Here is a 21,327-nt window from a genome sequence, read left to right on the forward strand (position 1 = left end):
TGAAGTGAATTTTAATTATATATTAGGAACCAACATACTAACACAAAGTGGAAGAGAAGAGGCTATATTTCTCTTGCGTGATCACGTGCGATCAAGGTGTGATCCAGCAGGTTCTGACCAGTTCTGGAGAACCTGTAGCGGAAATTTTGAGTAGTTCAGAGAACCGGTAGTAAAAATACTGACTGGCCCCGCCCCCATCTATTCTCTGCCTCCCGAGCCCCAGCTGATCGGGAGGAAATGGGGATTTTGCAATAACCTTCCCCTGGAGTGGGGAGGGAATGGGGATTTTGCAGAAACCTTCCCCTGGAGTGGGGTGGGAATGGAGATTTTGCAGTATCCTTCCCCTGCCACACCCACCATGCCACACCCACCAAGCCACACCCACAGAACCGATAGTAAAAAAATTTGAAACCCACCCCTGGTGTGATCATCACCAATTTTTTATCCTGCAATATTTTGTGCAAGACCTACGAAATCCTACTCCTTTCCCCCAGTTCTTAAGTCACTAATATGCATATAGTTGGGGTTTTACACGGACTGAAACCCTTTGCTGTCTTGGCTCCTGCTTTTTTATCTCACAATTCAGAAAAAAAAAATTAATCAAGAAACTCCAAAACCTCTTGAAAAGCTCCTTCCATTTTTATGTCCTTCCTTCTTTCACTCTTCGCCTTCCTTCCTTCCTTCCTTCCTTCCTTCCTTCCTTCCTTCCTTCCTTCCTTCCTTCCTCCCACCTTCCTTCCTTCCTTCCTTCCTTTCTTCCCTGTCTTTCTCTCCTTCCTTTTTTCACTCTGCCTTTCTTCCTTCTTTATTTTCTTCCTTCTTTCCTTGTCTTTCTCTCCTTTCTTCTTTAATTCTTTTCCTTCCTTCCTTTTTCCTTCCTTCCTTCCTTCCTTCCTTCCTCCTTCCTTCCTTCCTTCATTCCCTGTCTTTCTCTCCTTCCTTCTTTCACTCTGCCTTCCTTCCCTGCCTTTCTCTCCTTTCTTCTTTCACTCTTTGCCTTCCTTCCTTCTTTATTTTCTTCCTTCTTTCCTTGTCTTTCTCTCTTTTCTTCTTTAACTCTTTGCCTTCCTTCCTTCCTTCCTTCCTTCCTTCCTTCCTTCCTTCCTTCCTTCCTTCCTTCCAACATCTGCCTCTCCCAGGACCTTAGGAAATACATGATAGATGGATACAAATGTCCAATCCAATCTAAATACATAGCCAACTCTGCAACCAACCATAATAATTGCAATTGTCATGAATTTCTCTTCTAACTATACCTCCTGTTCAATTACTTTTGATCATGAATACCATCATCCCCAGTTGTATTTTCTACTTAATTTGGGTTTATTTCACTATGTAGGGTTATATGCTAATTTTAAATTTATTTTTTTCTATTTTCCCCTCTGATTTTTAATGGCTTCTTTTAGTGTAATTCAATGACATTGCAAAAAATGGTGAGACCTCTGACCACAGCATGTAGAAATCGAATCAGTTAATAAGTTTACATGCAACTCCATAAGTGAAGTAAATAATTAGCACGTTTAAAAATAAGCAACTGCTATTATTTCCACTAAGCGTATTATTTACAGTAAGTAAATTAAGTAAAAGTATTATTTACAGTAAATAATACACTAAGCGTATTATTTCCACTAAATATTTACAGACCCCTCGCATCCTGGACATAAACTGTTTCAACTCCTACCCTCAAAACGACGCTATAGAGCACTGCACACCAGAACAACTAGACACAAGAACAGTTTTTTCCCGAAGGCCATCACTCTGCTAAACAAATAATTCCCTCAACACTGTCAAACTATTTACTGAATCTGCACTACTATTAATCTTCTCATAGTTCCCATCACCAATCTCTTTCCACTTATGACTGTATGACTGTAACTTTGTTGCTGGCAATTCTTATGATTTATATTGATATATTGACCATCAATTGTGTTGTAAATGTTGTACCTTGATGAAGGTATCTTTTCTTTTATGTACACTGAGAGCATATGCACCAAAGACAAATTCCTTGTGTGTCCAATCACACTTGGCCAATAAAAATTTTTATTCTATTCTATTCTATTCTATTCTATTTGCGCAGTTGACTGGACGTTTGTGTTCTGCTATCCTCTCTCTCATTCCCACCCTTCGTTTATTGGCTCGCCTGCAAAAAAAAAAAGTAACTTATTTTTAGCAAGGATTGGCTACATTCATGCCAGAATAAGCTGCAATAAAGATCTAAGGAATCTCGTCAGACCATTCAGGTTATTGCTCCACTGGTAGACATAAACCTTGAAGTGTCTGGATTAAGATGATTGTGTAATTCAGTCGTTCTGTCAATAGCCATGGAAAAGCTTGAAAGGGAAGATAAAGCTTCGCTGAAGGATGGAGATGCAAGGTCTCAAAAGATTGAATTACATCATCGAGTAGGGGGGAAAAAATCAAAGAAAGATGGTTGTCCAGGACTCATGGGACAATCTCAAATCCCCAAGACATCTGACCTTTGAACGCAGGGGATGGAGGAATGGGAAAAAAAATCAGGATAATTAGAATTCTGTGTATTGTTTGCTGTGTTTATTTTTGGGCCAGAGTTCATCGTTTCTTCCTTTGAAAGGAGGAGTCAGTTTTAGGATAATATTTGACAAGCGTGTCAGTTATTAAAGGAGAAACTCGTGAGTTCTTTTGGATTGCACTCTGTCCTGCAACCATGGAATTTTATCTAAGGGGCACCGTGTCCAGTTAGTTTTCTCCAAGGAAAACGGAGTTCCGTTTTTAAGCCACCAGACAACTTGGAAAGGCAACCAACATACAAAGAATTTTCACAAATCTTCTCCAACCAGTTTCTTCACTAGCCCATCTTGCAGGTCAGTCTCTGCGTGGCCCAAACTCATGTTCCATGTTCAGCTTGAACCAGATTGAAATTTTAGTCTCGTCGTCCAGGTTATTATTTAAGTTCTAATGGGTTAGTAGTAGCGTGGCCCCTGCGGAAGGACTAGCTTCCTGAGTTAAATGTTTCTTCCCAAAATTGCTCCCAAATCTTCAACAGGGCGTTGACAACATTAGCTGAAATTTTGCCCTCCAGTTGTTGTTGAATCTTAGCAACCATAGAGAGAAACTTTCTTCAGAAGGATCTGTTTCTAATTGGTTGGAACCCTGACACCTAACTTGGTCCTTCAGCTCTTTCCCTTTTTGTATAATTTTTTTAAAAGGGATACAGAAAACGAATTAATATAAAAAGGGAGAGATGGAGGGAGGGAAGGAGATGAGGGAGGAAAGGAGATGGATGAGAAGTAAGGAAGGAAGGAAGCAAGCAAGCAAGCAAGCAAGCAAGCAATTTAGTTATATGTATTCAAGGAAGGAGGGAATTTAACTATAAAGAAGGGAGGGAGGGAGGGAGGGAGGGAGGGAGGGAGGGAGGAAGGAAGGAGGCAAGCAAGCAATTTAGTTATATGTATTAAAGGAAGGAAGGAATTTAGCTGGGAGGGAGGGAGGGAGGAATTTAGTTATATATATTCAAGTAGGAAGGAATTAGCTATAAAGAAGGAAGGAAGGAAGGAAGGAAGGAAGGAAGGAAGGAAGGAAGGAAGGAAGGAAGGAAGGAAGGAAGGAAGGAGATGGGGGAAGGAAGGAGCTTGATGAGAAAAGAAAAAGGAAGGGAGGGTTCAATTTCCTTTGCAGCAAATATAAGTACAATTACCAAATTATCTCTAACTCTGATATAGAAAATAGACAAAAATGAATTAATACAAAGGGAAGGAAGGAAGGGAAGGAAAGAGGGAGAGAAGGAAGGAAATGAGGGAAGGAAGGAGGTGGATGAGAGAAGGAAGGAAGGAAAGAAGGAGATGAGAGAAGAAAGGAGATGGATTACAAACTAAAAAGGAAGAGAGGGTTAATTTCCTTTGCAGCAAATATAAGTACAATTACAAAATTATCTCTTACTCAATGAAGTCACTTTTTTTCTATTATCCTTTCCCACCCCCAATCCTTAAAACCCACAAGTCATAGGTCCCTGTTTTTCTATTTCATGCCAAACTCTATAAAGGATTGCCAGACATCCATAAATGCAGATGTTGTTCATTTAGCCACCTCTGCGTGTCATCATCTTCACCAACCATTTCCTCCATTGTGGATAGCTTGACTCTTCCAATTTTTGAGCCTATAACAATCTTGCAGCAGCGGTCACCTACAAAAACAAAGCTTCCCTAACTTTTCCCCAAGTTTTCCAAAAGATTCTAGATTCAGTGGTATTTTAAATTTCCAAAATCTACTGGAAGAAAAAAGAAGTACCTACAATAGAAGAATGGATATTGAAAGTTGCCAATTTGGCTGAGATGGCGAAGATATCAGCCTTTTTGAAAGACAATATGCAAGAAAGATACTTAAAGGAATGGAAAAAATGGATTGACTATATTCAACGTAGATATCAGACTAAGAGTTATCAGACTGTCTTTAAATGATTATGATGTATTATTTTTGATTGTTTTCGGGGGAAGTTAGGAATTGATGATTGTAGGGGTATAATTAAGTTGGGACGAAATTTTTTTAGCATATGTTTGTTTTATTTTTAACTTATACCTTGTGCTCGTTCCGGGAAGTCGGGGAGGGGTTGTGAAGGAGGGGAGGGGGGGAAGTGGGGGGGAAATTTTCTGTAAAACTTTTTGAATTAAAAAAAAAATTCCAAAATCTTCTGAATTAATATACATATTTGTGTCTGTATTTTCTTTTCTTTTTTTTTACGTGCACCAAATGCGATAAAAATGTCCCTTCATTCTCTTGACCCATCAACTCTTTCAACAGCGAACGTGTTTATTTGAAAGGGCGATTATAAAAACTTGCAACAAGGAATACTTTGAAGGACTTCAATTTCCCCGCTGATTTTGATACTGTGATCTTGTCCTTTTTAATCTCCTTCTGTCTTGTAAATTGAGTCTCTGGGGGCTAATACTGGCTAACACCACTGCATTTCTTTTTTCCCCAGCCATGAAAACTTCACTTTCTTTCTACACGATATGGAAAAAGATCCCTAGATTAGTTCCAAGATACTCCAGATATCTCAGTTCTCCTATATCTGCACAGTATGAAGCTGTAAGCCAGGGACAGAATCAACTGCCAGAGTATTTCAACTTTGCCAGTGATGTGCTGGATAAATGGACTCAAATAGAAAAGGTAAAATCCCCCCTCACTTTTTTTTTACTTTTAAAAGCATTTTTTTATAAGCTCTTCAGCTGAAGAGGTTGTAGAAAAGATGCTTTTAAAGGGTTCTGACGATCCCAGCTGAGCCGCACGATCATCAGAGGCTTTTTTTTTAACTTTTAAAAGCATTTTTTAAATAACCTCTTCGGCTGAAGAGGTTGTAGAAAAGATGCTTTTAAAGGGTTCTGACGATCCCAGCTGAGTTGCCTGATTGCCAGAACCTTTTAAAAGCTTTTTTTTACAACCTCTTTGGCCGAAGAGGTTGTAGAAAAAAATGCTTTTAAAAGGTTCTGATGATCCCAGCTGAGCCGCGCGATCATCAGAGGCTTTTTTTTTACTTTTAAAAGTATTTTTTCTGCTGAAGAAAAAATGCTTTTAAAAGTTAAAAAAAAACCCTCTGATGATCGCACGGCTCAGCTGAGCATGGGGAAGGCAAGGATTTTTGCTACCGGTTCATTTCACCCCTGCCCTAAACCATTCCTTTTAGCAACTGATGGAACTGACTGAATAAAATGACTTCCAAATGGCCTTCGCACTTAAGGACCGTCATAGCATCCCCATGGTCCTCTGAACAAAACGAGGGCGCTTGGCAACCAAACACCCGAACTTTGATCACAGGAACATGGAGACAATGTGATTCTCGTTAAAGGTGAGGACCGTTAAGTCATTTTACTTGTATTTACACGTGTAGTTGCAGGACCGTGCGACTCTGAGTAAGCAATAAAGCTCAGGGTTAAAATGAGTGGTGCTCTCTGAGCTTGCTTGTTTTCTTGAAGACGTCTCATGTCCCAAACTAGGTAACATTATCAGTGCTAGAAGTGAGTGGCATTTTCAGGGGAGGGAGGGAGAGAGGAGGAGGAAGAGGAAGAGGATGACCGTGGAGTCCTTAGTGCTCTTAGTGGTAAGATGTATAATTAGAGTGCAGCATTGCAAGCTACTTCAGCTGACTGCTAGCTGCAGTTCGGCCGTTCAAATCTCACCGGCTAAATTAATAAATAAATATGTATTTATGCATATTGGACATAAATACAATCGAGAGAGTCCAAAGATATTTTACGAGAAGGGTCCTCCATTCCCCTACCCGCAATAAAATACCTTATGCCACCAGACTCCAAATTTTGGGCTTAGACAACTTAGAACTACGCAGACTTCAATCTGACCTAACCATAGTACATAAAATTATCTACCACAATGTCCTACCAGTCAATGACTACTTCAGCTTCAATCACAAACAATACACGAGCAAATAATAGATAGAAGAAAATAAGAAAAAAGCTGATTGACAGGTGGATTGGCTTTCCGGAATACCCCCAATCAGCTGTTCCGAGAGGTGAATTTTAGCAACAGATTCCTTGGTTGTGAGCTCTGTGCCTTGCTTTTTTTTTTTTGCTTTTTTTTTTTCTGCCTCTGAAACTCAGTTTCGGGGAAAAAAACATTCTGCCTCTGAAAGCCTCCAAAAAAAAAAAGCCTTTGAAGCTCTGTTTGGGGCTTCTTTTCTGAAGCTCTGTTTGGAGGCTTCTTTTCTGAAGCTCTGTTTGGAGGCTTTTTTTCTGAAGCTCTGTTTGGAGGCTTTTTTTCTGAAGCTCTGTTTGGGGGCTTCTTTTCTGAAGCTCTGTTTGGAGCCTTTTTTTTCTGAAGCTCTGTTTGGAGGCTTCTTTTCTGAAGCTCTGCTTGGGGGCTTCTTTTCTGAAGCTCTGTTTGGAGGCTTTTTTTCTGAAGCTCTGTTTGGGGGCTTTTTTTCTGAAGCTCTGTTTGGAGCCTTTTTTTTTCTGAAGCTCTGTTTGGGGGCTTCTTTTCTGAAGCTCTGTTTGGAGCCTTTTTTTTCTGAAGCTCTGTTTGGAGGCTTCTTTTCTGAAGCTTTGTTTCTAATGCTTTTTTCAGCCTCTGAAACCACCGTTTGAGAAGCTGGGCTGGGCTACATTCAGAGTATAAGATGCACCCAGATTTTCACCCTCTTTTTTTGGGGCGGGGGAGTTGCGTCTTATATGCTGAAAAATATGGTAGATATTTCTCTCTCTCTCTCTTTCGTCGGGATCCATGTTGTAGGATGGAAAAAGATCGTCCAACCCAGCCCTGTGGTGGATCAATGGAAGAGGAGGTGAGGTCAGATGGAGCTTTGAAGAGATGGGGCTCCACTCCAGGAAAGTAGCCAACATCCTCACCGACCGATGTGGACTACGCAAAGGCGACAGAATCCTGGTCATTCTCTCCCGGAACCCGGAATGGTGGCTGGTGATTATGGCTTGCATTAGGACAGGTCAATTTTTTAAAAATGTCATTTTTATTTCTTTTATTTGTTAAATTCATTTGCTGCCTGTCTTGCCTATCCTAGGTGGCTTGCAAGAGTAAAAAGGATGGCATGAAAAGAGTGAAAACAAAACAGAAGTAAAGTCGTTTTAGGAGATGACCAGACTGAGCCCAAAAAAGTCCCTTCATCCCCTCCAGCACACCTTGAATTCCCTTTGACTCATTCATTCATTCATTCATTCATTCATTCATTCATTCATTCATTCATTCATTCGCCAAACAGAAATGATCTATCGCCAATTTTTGGCTTTGACCAAGAGTGGTGCAGTGGCCTAGAGGTGGAGCTCTTGCCTCACAGTCAGGAGGCTGTGAGTTCAATCTTAGGTAGAGGCAGATATTTCTCTCTCTGGGCACGATGAGAATATATCTGCTGAATATTACTCCGCATTGGCAACAGAAGGGCATCCGGCCAGTGAACAGTCAATTGCCCAGACGCCACTCCGGAAGGGATTATGGAGTCATTAAATGGAATTGATGATGAATTTGCTTTGACCGTCAGTCGTTCAGACTCCCTGTCTTATCAACCTTGCAGGAATTGTAGCCATCCCCGCAACATTGCAACTAACCGCTAAGGACCTCGAGTACCGACTCCAAGCTTCGGAAGCCAAATGTCTTATCACTACAGAGGCCTTTGCATCTACTGTGGACTCCATTGCCCCGCGGGTCACCTCTCTGAAAACCAAGCTGCTGGTATCTTCCGAAGGCAAGCGAGAAGGATGGCTGGACTTCGATGAACTGCTCAGGTGAGCCACTTGGGGAGTGTATTTCTCAGACTGCACACTTGTGAATTTATGAGCTATTGTTCTGTCCCCCTTCGCCTCCGTCTGAGCGATGGCTTAATTAGCCGGCACTATCAGCTCTGGCAGCAAAATAGCGACCGTCTGCCAAGTGTCTCTGTTATCTCTCTCGACGCCGATGAGTCACCCAGGAACAAATGTCAGCTCTTAGTTAAGCAGTTAATTTGCCTGCTACGAAGAGGCACAGCAGCTCTTGCTGCCTTTATATCCTGTGGAGTGTGGCTCCATGAATCAGCACTTCTTAGGCCTGCCCCACCCCTGCTTCTGTTGTTCCCGCCTCTCCTACCTACGAAACCTAGGGTCCAGCCAGGCCTGATTGCCATCAGCTGAGTCTGGAGGCGTGGCCTGGGGGGGAAGAGTCAGGGGATGGAGGCCTCGTTATCTCTTCCACCTGGCCTGCCTCTGGCTCCTGGAGCTGAGCCAGGGAAGCCGGTGCTCCCGAGGTAAGTCCTGACGGCCCTTCCCCCTCACTTTCCAAGTCACTTTCTGGCAGGAGGCCCAGCTTGGGGGGCGCAGACACAACAGCTATATACTTCCTCACGCGGTGATCTTTCCTTGGTGGAACCTGAAAGAAGCAGTTTGGTTTTAGCCTGACTGTCTAATTTCCCCCGCCCCCCCCCCAAGTTTGATTCAAGATGCCGATTTTGAGATCCATCAAGTGGGGAGGGAATGGGGATTTTGCAATATCCTTCCCCCAGTTGTGGGGAGGGAATGGGGATTTTGCAGTATCCTTCCTCTGGAGTGGGGAGGGAATGGGGATTTTGCAATATCCTTCCCCCAGGAGTGGGGAGGGAATGGAGATTTTGCAGTATCCTTCCCCTGCCATGCCCACCAACCCACACTATGCCTCCCAAGCCACACCCACAGAACCAGTAGTAAAAAAAATATTTTGGATTTCACCACTGGGAGGAAGAATTCAAAATTGGAAGCCCTGTTTTCCGACAAGGCAGCGCAAAATTTAGTGCACAGCAACTGTTAAATAAGGATCAGCAAACTTTAGTTCAAAGTATTAATGCGTTTAAAGACAAAGAGTTTCATCCAGCCAGAATAATAACAGAGGGATGGATGAATAAATATTGTGATAACCAGCAGTATTATTATCATACAGGGTGGCTTGCAAGAATAAGAAGGAAGGCATGAAAAGAGTACAAACGAAACAGAAGTAAAATAATTTTACGAGATGACCAGACTGAGCCCAAGAAAGTCGCTTTGTCCCCTCCAGCACACCTTGAATTCCTCATTCATTCATTCATTCATTCATTTATTCGCCAAACAGAAATTATCTATTCGCCAATGTGACTGAATGTGACTGCATCAATAATCTGCCTTTCTAATGTTTTTTCACATTTGCTGGGATATTTATTCCACAGAGAGGCGCCCGCCGACCATACTTGTGCAAAAACCAAGATGCACGATCCCATGTTGGTTTATTTCACCAGCGGAACCACAGGGGCTCCCAAGATGGTTGAACACACTCAAGGGAGTCTGGGATTCAGAACCCTCATTAGCCAAAGGTATGAAAGAAGCTCCCTCAAAATCCCAGTGAAAATTTATAATAGTGAATTCATTGTTAGCAGAGGTGGGTTGCAGCAGGTTCTGACCAGTTCTGGAGAACCGGTAGCGGAAATTTTGAGTATGGTGGTGCTCTTATGCACGCCCCATACAGACCTCTTAGGAATGGGGTGAGGTCAATAGTAGATAGTCTTTGGTTAAAGCTTTGGGGATTTTGGGAAGAGACCACGGAGTCAGGTAGTGCATTCCAGGCATTAAAAACTCTGTTACTGAAGTCATAGTTTCTGCAATCGAGATTGGAGCGGTTCGCTCCAATCTATTGTGTGCTCGTGTATTGTTGTGATTGAAGCTGAAGTAGTCTTCGACAGGAAGGACATTGTAGCAGATGATTTTATGAGTTATACTCAGGTCATGCCCAAGCACAAAGGTGGCTTTGTGGATCATCAAATTGCTCCTTGTAATATGATTTCCTTTGTTTTATCAGGACCTGGTTGCACACAACCCCTTCAGACCTTGTATGGAGCACAGCAGATACGAGCTGGGTGGTGGCTGCCCTGGGTTCATTTTTTGATCCGTGGGTTTTGGGATCCTGCATCTTCATCCATAACTTACCAATGTTAGAGAAAACGACCATTCTAAGGGTAAGTTTTAGGGTTCCAATGGATGCCCTAATTAAATCATGCGCCTCAAGCCAAGCTTCGAAAGAAATCCAGTTATTTATTAGGAGCTTCAGGTCTTCATGTTCCAAGTGAAGCCAACTCTGACCCCGCATAATTTATGACCCAATCTTGACCTGTTTCCCCCACCCTCCCCCCAGGGTGTGTCATCAGTCACATTCACCAATGGAGCAATTTCGCAGGTTGTAGGGATCACTCCCCTCTGGCCGCTGTGGGTAACCCTGGGAGACAACCTTGAGAGAGATATGTCTGGAATGTGCTTTTGTTTTTGGCTGCCGTGCTGCTTCGCCGTTTTCCCATCCCCCTTGCCTATGGCAACTTGAGAGGAGGCCAGGAATGCTTTGCGAGTTGACAGTAAAATGACATTTCTTGAACAGAGTTTCTCGTGCTTCTTTATTCATTGGAAGAACCTATACAGCCACCTATCTCATCGAACAATCCTAGAGAACTCACAACCAATATTTGAAGATTATTTATCGAGATCTAACCTAGCTCCATTCTTGATGAGTTGCTTGATACCCTACGCCTAATGATATATTTATTGATATTTCGCAATTCTGGACTACCTATCTTCCTCAAAGAGGAACTCTGGGTGGTGTACAGTACAGTATCAAAATATAAAACAGTATATGAGAATGAAAAATGGTAGAACTGAAATTTAAAATTAGAATTATAAAAAGATTATAAAAGCATAAATCCATAAACTTTATAAAAAGTATACATTTATAAAGTTGATAAGAGTATAAAAGTATAAATTTATAAAATTACATTTTATATTGTAAAACAATAGCAAAACCATGAAAACTGCATGTCCCAGAAGTCAAGCTATACTCATGAGTGTCTTCCTTTATGCTCCAGCCAGAGGTGGGTTTCAAAAAATTTTTACTACTGGTTCTGTGGGTGTGGCTTGGTGGGCATGGCAGGGGAAGGATACTATAAAATCTCCATTCCCTCCCCACTCCAGGGGAAGGTTACTGCACAATCCTCATTTCCTCCTGATCAGCTGGGACTTGGGAGGCAGAGAATAGATGGGGGCGGGGCCAGTCAGAATTTTTACTACCGGTTCTGTGGGTGTGGCTTGGTGGGCATGGTAGGGCTTGGTGGGTGTGGCTTGGTGGGTGTGACAGGGGAAGGATACTGTAAAATCTCCATTCCCACCCCACCCCAGGGGAAGGTTACTGCACAGTCCCCATTTTTTCCCGATCAGCTGGGACTTGGGAAGCAGAGAATAAATGAGGGCGGGGCCAGTCAGAATTTTTACTACCGGTTCTCTGAACTACTCAAAATTTCTGCTACTGGTTCTGCAGAACTGATCAGAACCTGCTGAAACCCACCTCTGGCTCCAGCCTAAAAGATACGCAGATACATCTTCCAGTATGAGTAGGTGAAGTATCTTGAACTTCACCTTTGTGTCTTATCATTTCTTTGCATCAGCTCATGTGTGCTAGAACTCAACTCAATTAGCCTAATGTTGAATTGAATTAAACCCTTGGATTAGTTTAGTTTGTCATTTGTGCACAAACTTTCCTTGGTTTCTTATTGTACACATATATTCTTTTTAGACTCTCTCCCAATTTCCAATCACCGCTTTCCTGAGTCTTCCTACCTTCTTTCGCATGTTCTTGAGGGAAGATTTCACCAGGTATAGTGGGAAGCAACTTTTTAAAAAACTGTATTTTTGTACGGATGTGCCTCCTTTCAGAACCCATGTTGAAGCTTATCATTCCAATCTGCTCCTGAGGGTCAATGGAATAACCTTGATTCATTTTTGAGAACGCAATGTTTCTAAGCTGATAACACACTTAACCCCACCCCACCTAGTTTTGCTTACTCTTTTACAGTTAACAGTTCTTAAAATGAATCTTATTCTCAATAATACTTCTAGCAGAATACTTTTGGTGCTTTTTTTATAACCTGCCCCAAAATATTAATGTCCACCTTCCTAATAATCTTGTGTACTCTCTCATTAAGTTACAAGTTCAAGAGTCTTCAATACTGTATAAGTGGAGGAGAACCGATAAATCTTGAGGTGATGGAACAATGGAAGAACAAAACAGGACTGGACATTTATGAACTATATGGACAGACAGAAGCCGTGAGTTTATATATTTCTATCTATATTTAATTTATAGTGACAATTATTTTAAAACATTGTAAAACTCCCAGACACCTCTAGAGCAGTGTTCCTCTTCTTCAATAATGGCAAACAGATTAAAAATTACAGCAGCAAGAATTGTTTTTGTGCAAAATTGGAAAGCAGAGAAAATACCTCTGAAAGGAGAAATTATTAGAAAATTTTTAGATTGTGCAGAAATGAACAGATTAACTTTGATGATTAAAGAAAGAAAGGATTCAGAATATTTTAAGATATGGGATAAATTTTACCATTGGTTAGAAGAAAGATACAGATAAGCAATGGATAATTATGTAAAAAAATGACAGTAATGAATTTGTAGAAAAATGGTAATAGTTTAAATTGAAGTGAAGAAAGAAGAAACAATAAAATGATGGAGCCAGGAGGAAAACACCGAGACGCCACACGGAAGCAATTGCTGATGTTTTAAATGTATGTTTGTCTATAAAATAAAAAAACTTTTTTTTAAAAAAAATTAGAGCAGTGTTCCTCAACCTAACAATTTTAAGGTGTGTGTGGACTTCCATTCCCAGAATTCCCCAGCCAGCATCGATGGCTGGGGAATTCTGGGAATTGAAGTCCATCGATTTTAACATTGCTGAGTTTGAGAAACACCCCTCTAGAGGATGGAATATTGTTTTACCTTTAGAAGAAGAGTAAAGAAAAAATATATATTATTGACATATCCGTAGTAGTTCGGTAGCTTTTGGTTTCGAATATTTCAAATGTTTCCTACTGAGCAAATATTTTATGTTTTGGGGCACTAAACTTATAGACACTACTGAGGGTGAAAAAATAGACAAGGTGATTAGGAATCCAGTCCTAATCCAGTGGTGAGTTCCTACTGGTTCGTCCCGGTTCGCGCGAACCTGTAGCGGTGGCAGCTGGAAGCTCCGCCCGGATGTCATCACAGACAGTCTGCGCACACGCAGAAGGTTCTGTGGATGTGCAGAAGCGATGTGCGCGTGGAAAGCGTGTGCCCGTTCACGAGAGTGAACCGATAGCGACGATAAGTGGGACCCACCCCTGATCCAGTTCCAATTGATTTAAAATGATTTACCGTTGTCACAAAATAACTGACAGGAATCAGCATGATAGGATGAAATGACAGTCCTCTGCATACTTTTTCATGGGTAAATCTATTGAAACAGATTTCTGTGTGAATATGTGTGGGCCAAATTGTATGTGTTTCTCAAACCATGGGGAAGAAATGAGGAGGCTGGGTGTGTTTGTGTGTATGTGCATGTGTATTTCTTATAAACTAATTTTCTTTTATATAGGGCTCAATCTGTTCAGTTTCCAAAGAAATGAAAATTAAGCCGGGCACCATGGGAAAAGCCCTTTTTCCTTACGATGTCCAGGTTGGTATTTTTAATCTTCTTCTTCATATTGATTTTCAGATAAAACAAATTCAGGCCAGGGGTGAAATCTACTTACCTTCCTTACCGGTCCGGAAGTGCACGCACCGCGTGTGATTGCTTTCTTTACTCGCGTGTGTGCATGTGTCACAGGCATGCACAGACCTTCTTTTGCTCATGCGCAAAACCTTCTGCGCATGCGCAGAAGGTAAAAAACACATTACTTCTTGGTTAAAATCAGGAAGTAATGACACCAGGGCGGGTAGGCGGAGCTTCACTCCACCATCGCTACCGGATCGCCGAACTACCGGCCACGATCGCTACCAGATTGCGCGATCCGGTCCGATCCGGGAGCATTTCACCCCTGCTTCAAGCTATCAACATAGATTGCAGGTCGTCCTTGACTTATGAGCACAATTGAGCCCCAAATTTGGTTGCTAAACAAGACAGTTGTTAAAGGAGTTTTAGCCCATTTCACAACCTTTCTTGCCATGGTTGTTAAGTGAATCACTGCAGTTGTTTTAAGTTAGTGACCCGGTTGTTAAGCGAGCCTGGTTTCCTTGTTGACTTTGGTCGTCAGAAGGTCACAAAAGGGGATCACATGACCCCGGGAGACTGCAACCATCATAAATACCCATGTTTTTCCCGAAAATAAGACCCTTATAAGCGCTTATTTCAGGGTTCAAAAAATATAAGCGCTTGGCCTTATTTTCAGGGAGGTCTTACTATTTTGGGGCGCGTGGAAAAAGATGGGGCTCCTCTTGCCATCTTACCTGATTTCCCGCTCTGTCTCCCTAACCCTAACCAGAGGAAATGGCGGGGATTGGCCACTCATGCGCTTAAATATTTTTGGGGAGGGCTTATTTTCAGGGAGGGCTTATTTTCAGGGAAATACGGTAGTCCTCTACTTGAGGTTGCGCTCAAACGCCCGATTGGGCTTATTATCAGGGGATGTCTTATTTTCGGGGAAGCACGCTATAAAGGTCTGCAAACTTGGCTCTTTTAAGACTTGTGGACTTCAACTCCCAGAGTTCCTCAGCCAGCTTTGCTCTGAGAGTTGGAGTCCACAAGTCTTAAAAGAGCCAAGTTTGCAGACCCCTGGTATAGACCAGTTGCCAAGCCTCTGAATTTTGATCAGGTGACCACGGGAATTGTGCAACAGTCATAGGTCACTATCTTTCAGTGGGGTTGTAGTTTCAAAGAATCATTTAATTGGTGGTTTTAATTTGCAGATTACCCATATATCCGGATAAAGGCCAGTAGTTGAGTGGCTTATTTCTTTTCTAGATTGTAGACCAAGAAGCCAATATTTTACCTCCTGGAAAAGAAGGTGAAATAGCGATCAGAATAAAGCCTGAAAGACCCCTTGGTTTGTTCACTCAATACATTGTAAGTAAACTCTCTTGCAGCCTTGGGAAAACCCCAGTAATTGTCTTAAGGCTCGGGAAGATCCTTTGTTTAATAGAAGAAATTGGAGAATGTGTCACAATCTTCCTTAATTTTGCTCAACGTTTTTAGAGTTCTTAATTTCTCCCTGCAAAAAAAGAAAAAAGGGGGAAAAAAGTCCCAAGATGTGTCTAAAGCATGGCCGTCCAATCTTGGCAACTTTAAGACCTATGGACTTCAACTCCCAGAATTCCACAGCCAGCCATGCTGGCTGGGGAATTCTGGGAGTTGAAGTCCACAAGTCGCCACAGGTAGATGGATACCCCTGATCTAAAGAAGCAAGAACTGACTGAGGAATTCTGGGAATTGAAGTCCACAAGGCTTAAAGTTGCCAAGATGGGACACTCTTGGTCTAGACTAGAGAGTAAATTAGATTGTGTCCTTTTCTTTGTAGGGGAGATCTTTACATCTTTACTGACCTATCACAGTGGCCAATGAAAGGCTCCCTATGGACTTCCAAGTGGTAGTTATATGGCTAATTGTATCCTTCTGAAATATTCTCCTCAGAATGCACCTGAAAAAACAGCCGCCACAGCACGCGGGGACTTTTTCCTCACTGGAGACAGAGGAGTGATGGATGAAGATGGGTATTTTAGGTTTATCGGACGAGCTGACGATATCATCAAATCATCTGGGTCAGTTTCCTTTCTGTAGGTTGTTTCCGTAGCTTTGCGCTCCCGAGTTAAGAGGGAATCTTCCAATTTTGCAAACATTGAGCAAATATCACAATGCCACTTACAAATCAAAGCTCTGTTTAAAAAAATGCAGCTGAACCTGGGTTCTCTTCAGTACCAAGATCAACCAATGAGGTCGACCAGGATTTTCCTTCCATCTATACATTCTCATGGTATTTCCTGTCAATTCTCAAAGCATCCCCAGGCTGCTGTCAAGTTGCCATAAGCAAGGGGGGGATGGGAAACCGACGAAACGGCACAGCAGCCAAAGACAGATGCACATTTCAGACTTACCTCTCGCAAGGCTGTCTCCCAGGGTTACCCACAGCGGCCTGAGGGGAGCGGTCTCTACAACCTGCTCTGTTGGCGAATGTGATTGATGACACACCCTGGGGGGAGGGGGGAAGCAGGGTCATGATTGGGGTGTAAATTACGTAGGGTCAGAGCTGACTTCACTTGGGAATATGTCGACATGAAGCTCCTAATAAATAATTGGATTTCTTTTGAAGCGTGGCTCAGGGGTCATGATTTAATTAGGGCATCTGTCGGAACCCTGACTTTTCCACTGAGATCACTTAACAACTGCCTCACTGGAAATTTTCGGCTCAATTGTGATTATAGCCGTGGTGGCGCAGTAGTTAGAGTGCAGTACTGCAGGCTACGTCTGCTGACTGCCGGCTGCCTGCAATTTGGCAGTTTGATTCTCACCAGCTCAAGGTTGATTCAGCCTTCCATCCTTCCGAGGTGGGTAAAATGAGGACCCAGAATGTTGGGAGCAAAAGGCTGACTCTGTAAACCACTTAGAGAAGGCTGTAAAGTGGGGGGACAACAGCACCAAAATGACTACTACTGTAAAGCATTAACTATGGAGTGGTATATAAATCTAAGTGTTATTGCCCTTCCTTCCTTCCTTCCTTCCTTCCTTCCTTCCTTCCTTCCTTCCTTCCTTCCTTCCTTCTTTCCTTCCTTCCTTCCTTCCTTCTTTCCTTCTTTCCATCCATCCATCCATCCATGGTGCACAGTGGTTAGAATGCAGTATTGCAGACTGACTCTACCCACAAGCAGGAGTTCGATCCTGACAGGCTCGAGGTTGACTCAGCCTTCCATCTTTCCGAGATGGGTAAAATGAGGACCAGTATGTCAGGGGCAAATAGGCTGATTCTGTAAACCATTTAGAGAGGGCGATAAAAGCCCTGTGAAACTGTGAAGTCCAAGTGCTATTGCTGTTACAATAGCAATCTAGAACTACCAGTAATTCTACCGGCTTCTAATTTTACTGGGTTGACCTAGACACAGTATTGTGTATGGATTGAAGAGTCACTGCATACTTTATGTTCCAAATGTGCCCATCCACAATAGATTTTAGGACCATTTCCCTCTCGTTTATAAATGTGTACATTTCCCCCGTATTGACCGCTTTCGGTCCCTTTTTCCTAGGTATCGTATTGGACCATTTGAAGTGGAAAGTGTGCTCTTGAAACATCCCGCAGTAGCTGAAGTTGCAGCCGTTAACAGTCCAGATCCAATCAGAGGAGAGGTAAGAAGACCCCACCCGCTCCAGCGATAATCTCTACCCACTAACATTTAAGTCAGATTTGAATCCAAACTTTTTAAAATGTATTTGTTCATTTGTTTTCATTAGATTTATATTCTGCTTTTCCACCAGAAGTTGAAGTTGGCAAAGCTAACATTCCTTCCTTCAATGCCCCCCCCCCAAAAAATGCTTTCGTGACAGCTGAGGCTGAGAGACCCAAAGTCACTCAATGAGGTTTCATGGTTGAAGTTGGATCTGTCTTAGAGCTCCTGGTTCAACCCCTTAACCACTGCGCCATTCTGCCTCTCAGAGCTGGTGGAGGTTGTAATACTGAACAGGATCTGCTGTAATTGGAAAGTTTGTTCCTTCATGCTAGGAAAAAATCAAATTTGGATGACTCCCATTTATTTTAATCAGTATGAAATAAACAGAACTGAACTTGAGGAAATTTCTAAATCGGAATAGAGTAGAGTAGAGTAGAGTAGAGTAGAGTAGAGTAGAGTAGAGTAGAGTAGAGTGGAGTGGAGTATAGAGTAGGGTACAGTAGAGTAGAGGAATAGAATAGAGTAGAAGAATAGAGTAGAGTAGAGCAGAGCAGAGCAGAGTAGAGTAGAGTGGAGTGGAGTGGACTGGAGTGTAGAGTAGGGTACAGTAGAGTAGAGGAATAGAATAGAGTAGAAGAATAGAATAGAGTAGAGTAGAGTGTAGAGTAGAGTAGACAAATAGAATAGAGTAGAAGAATAGAGTAGAGTAGAGTATAGAATAGAGTAGAGGAATAGAATAGGGTAGAAGAATAAAGTAGGTGTAGAGTAGAGTAGAGTATAGAGTAGAGTAGAGTAGAGTAGAGTAGAGGTAGAGTAGAGAGTAGAGTAGAGTAGAGTAGAGTAGAGTGGGTGGAGTGGAGTATAGAGTAGGGTACAGTAGAGTAGAGGAATAGAATAGAGTAGAAGAATAGAGTAGAGTAGAGCAGAGCAGAGCAGAGTAGAGTAGAGTGGGTGGAGTGGACTGGAGTGTAGAGTAGGGTACAGTAGAGTAGAGGAATAGAATAGAGTAGAAGAATAGAATAGAGTAGAGTAGAGTGTAGAGTAGAGTAGACAAATAGAATAGAGTAGAAGAATAGAGTAGAGTAGAGTATAGAATAGAGTAGAGGAATAGAATAGGGTAGAAGAATAAAGTAGAGTGTAGAGTAGAGTAGAGTATAGAGTAGAGTAGAGTAGAGTAGAGTAGAGTAGAGTAGAGTAGAAGAATAGAGTAGAGTAGAGTAGAGGAATAAAATAGAAAGAATACAATAGAACAGAACAGAACAGAACAGAACAGAACAGAACAGAACAGAATAGAATAGAATTCTTTATTGGCCAAGTGTGATTGGATACACAAGGAATTTGATTTCGGTGCATAAATTCTCAGTGTACATAAAATCTATATGTGATAAATCATGATCATAGACATCATAAAAATACATTCATCGTAAATCATAAGATACAAAGCCTAGTGATAGTCATAGGATACTAAATAAGCAATCAACATAAATCAGACTAGGAAGCTAAAACAATATAAATTGTAAAGATCATGTGCTTAGGATCTAAATCATGTGCTTAGGATAGCTCTGTGAGATTCCTCTGAAATGAAAACATGAACCTTTCATCTTGGGAAGAAACATAGTCTAAATAGAATATACGATATTACATTCCATATATCTGTTATTCTTTTATATTCTTCTGTAAATGCACCCTGGAATTTAATTTCCGAGAATTTTAGAAGGTTTCAGGAGTGATAGGATACATTTTTTAAAAAAATCATTGTTTTGGGGTACTTGGGCATTTCCCATCTTTGCTTTTTAGGTAGTAAAGGTGTTTGTGGTTTTGTCTACGGACTACGCGACACACAACAAGGAGAAATTAACCGTGGAACTTCAGGAATATGTGAAAAAAATGACTGCTCCGTACAAATACCCAAGAAAGGCAAGTATTTATTCCAATATTGGAAGTGTGCTGAAAAAGAATCCCCCTGGAGATATGAGCATCCTTATTGCTCCCAATGGCACAGAATTGAATATAGACTAGTAGAATAAGAGGGTTAGAAGGGACCTTGAAGGTCTTCTAGTCCAGCGGTCACCAACTGGTGGTCCGTGGACCACTGGTAGTTCGCGAGAAAATTTTGGTGGTCCGCAGAAACATTATTTGCATTTTTTAAAATATTGCACTAAATCAGGGATCCTTAAACTACGGCCCCTTGGACTGGATAAGTGCAATGAACATTTGTGCTGCTGCAGAGTGTCTCTCCCTTCGGGTCAGAGGGGGGCAGAAATTCCAACTTGGGGTCTGCTTCAGCCTCCTGGTGTGGGGCTTTGGGTGAAGGCTGGAGAGAAGGGACGCTGGTGGTGAGAGCCGGAGGGCCTTGTTCCAGTGGGACTGCATCATGGCCTGGAACTGGCTGACTATCCCAGCCCGCTGAGCCGTCAGGTGCCCGTACCTGGCCTTGCACTCCCGCAGGTCTTCCCTCTGTTTAGAAAGCCTATGCTTGTAGTCCTGAGTGAGGTGCTTCTGTTGAGCCTCCTTCTCAGTCAGATTCAATTTGAACTGAGCAGCTGTTTTGCCAACTCTTTCTCGTGGTGGCTGCTTAGCTCCAACAACTGCTTTCTGTTGGGGCCCTAAGGAACCCGGGCAGGCAGGCAATGAGTGGCTGGGAGGGGAGGGGTAAGTAGAGGCCGGCGAGTTGGCCACACCCATCCAGTCACATGACCACCTAGCCACACCCACCCACCCAGTCATTAGGCAGATCATATTAGTGGTCCGTGGGATTTAAAATTATGAATTTAGTGGTCCCTGAGGTCTGAAAGGTTGGAGACTCCTGTTCTAGTCCAATTCACTGCTTGATCAGGAGACCCTATAAAATTCTGGACAAATGGCCGTCCAATCTCTTCTTGAAAACCTCCAGTGATGGAAGCCCACTCACAACTTCCAGAGGTAAGTCAGTCCACTGATGAATTGTTCTCACTATCAAGAAAGTTCTCCTTAGTTCTAGATTGAATTTCTTTGTAATGATTTCCCAGCTGTGTCTTCTTGTCCGTACCTCTTGCACTTTGGAAAATAAATGTCTCCTTTAGAGCCCCTCAAATATGGGAAGACTGCTATCCTTTCACCCCACTGCTTTTCTTGGTTGAACTAGACATACCTAGTTCCCTCAATAACAATGCCAAGAAATATTGACATTATACATGTCCATTCGTTAACAATTGACTTTATGAATGACAATGAACAAAATGTAAGAGTTGCCTCTCCTGAAACGATTGTTCTGCTAGTGATCTTTTCAAAATCCAATGACAAGAGCTTCCTTCTCGGGAAACCTAGTCGCTTGCTATATTTTCCGCTTTGATGGCTGCTTCCAAAAAGAAATGAGACTGTCTAGGTCTTGGCGATAGGAAACGCTGGCCATCGCATCCTCTCGCTGGAAAACTGGATCGCCTTCTTGTAGCAATCGAAATCTTGGCGTTGACGTTCCAACCGATTGAAAGAGTTTTCGTCGCGGATTCCAGAGTATCCATCGCTGATTAGTCATCAAGGTTGCAAAGACAGTCTCATCAAGATCTGCACTACATGGACCTTGTTTTGCACGTTTCTGTCTTTTAATAGGTGGAATTTGTCCAGCAGCTACCAAAATCCCAAACGGGGAAGATCCAACGGAATGAATTAAGAGATCGAGAATGGGGCCGAGTTTAA

At 42.2% G+C, this 21,327-nt stretch overlaps 1 protein-coding gene across 1 annotated transcript; it reads left to right on the forward strand.

The window, feature by feature from the left end:
* The first annotated feature begins 4,956 nt into the window (after positions 1-4,956).
* LOC131185319 (acyl-coenzyme A synthetase ACSM4, mitochondrial-like) lies at positions 4,957-21,327 on the forward strand. Its single transcript, XM_058157758.1, has 13 exons — positions 4,957-5,142; positions 7,216-7,426; positions 8,009-8,219; positions 9,644-9,787; positions 10,270-10,426; positions 12,025-12,104; positions 12,434-12,557; positions 13,877-13,957; positions 15,242-15,343; positions 15,908-16,035; positions 17,512-17,611; positions 19,450-19,569; positions 21,241-21,327. The coding sequence occupies exons 1-13, from the start codon at positions 4,957-4,959 to the stop codon at positions 21,325-21,327; spliced, it is 1,731 nt and encodes a 576-aa protein (XP_058013741.1).

The sequence above is a fragment of the Ahaetulla prasina genome, chromosome 14 (genome assembly GCF_028640845.1).
Source record: "Ahaetulla prasina isolate Xishuangbanna chromosome 14, ASM2864084v1, whole genome shotgun sequence".
NCBI classification, from domain to species: Eukaryota; Metazoa; Chordata; class Lepidosauria; order Squamata; family Colubridae; genus Ahaetulla; species Ahaetulla prasina.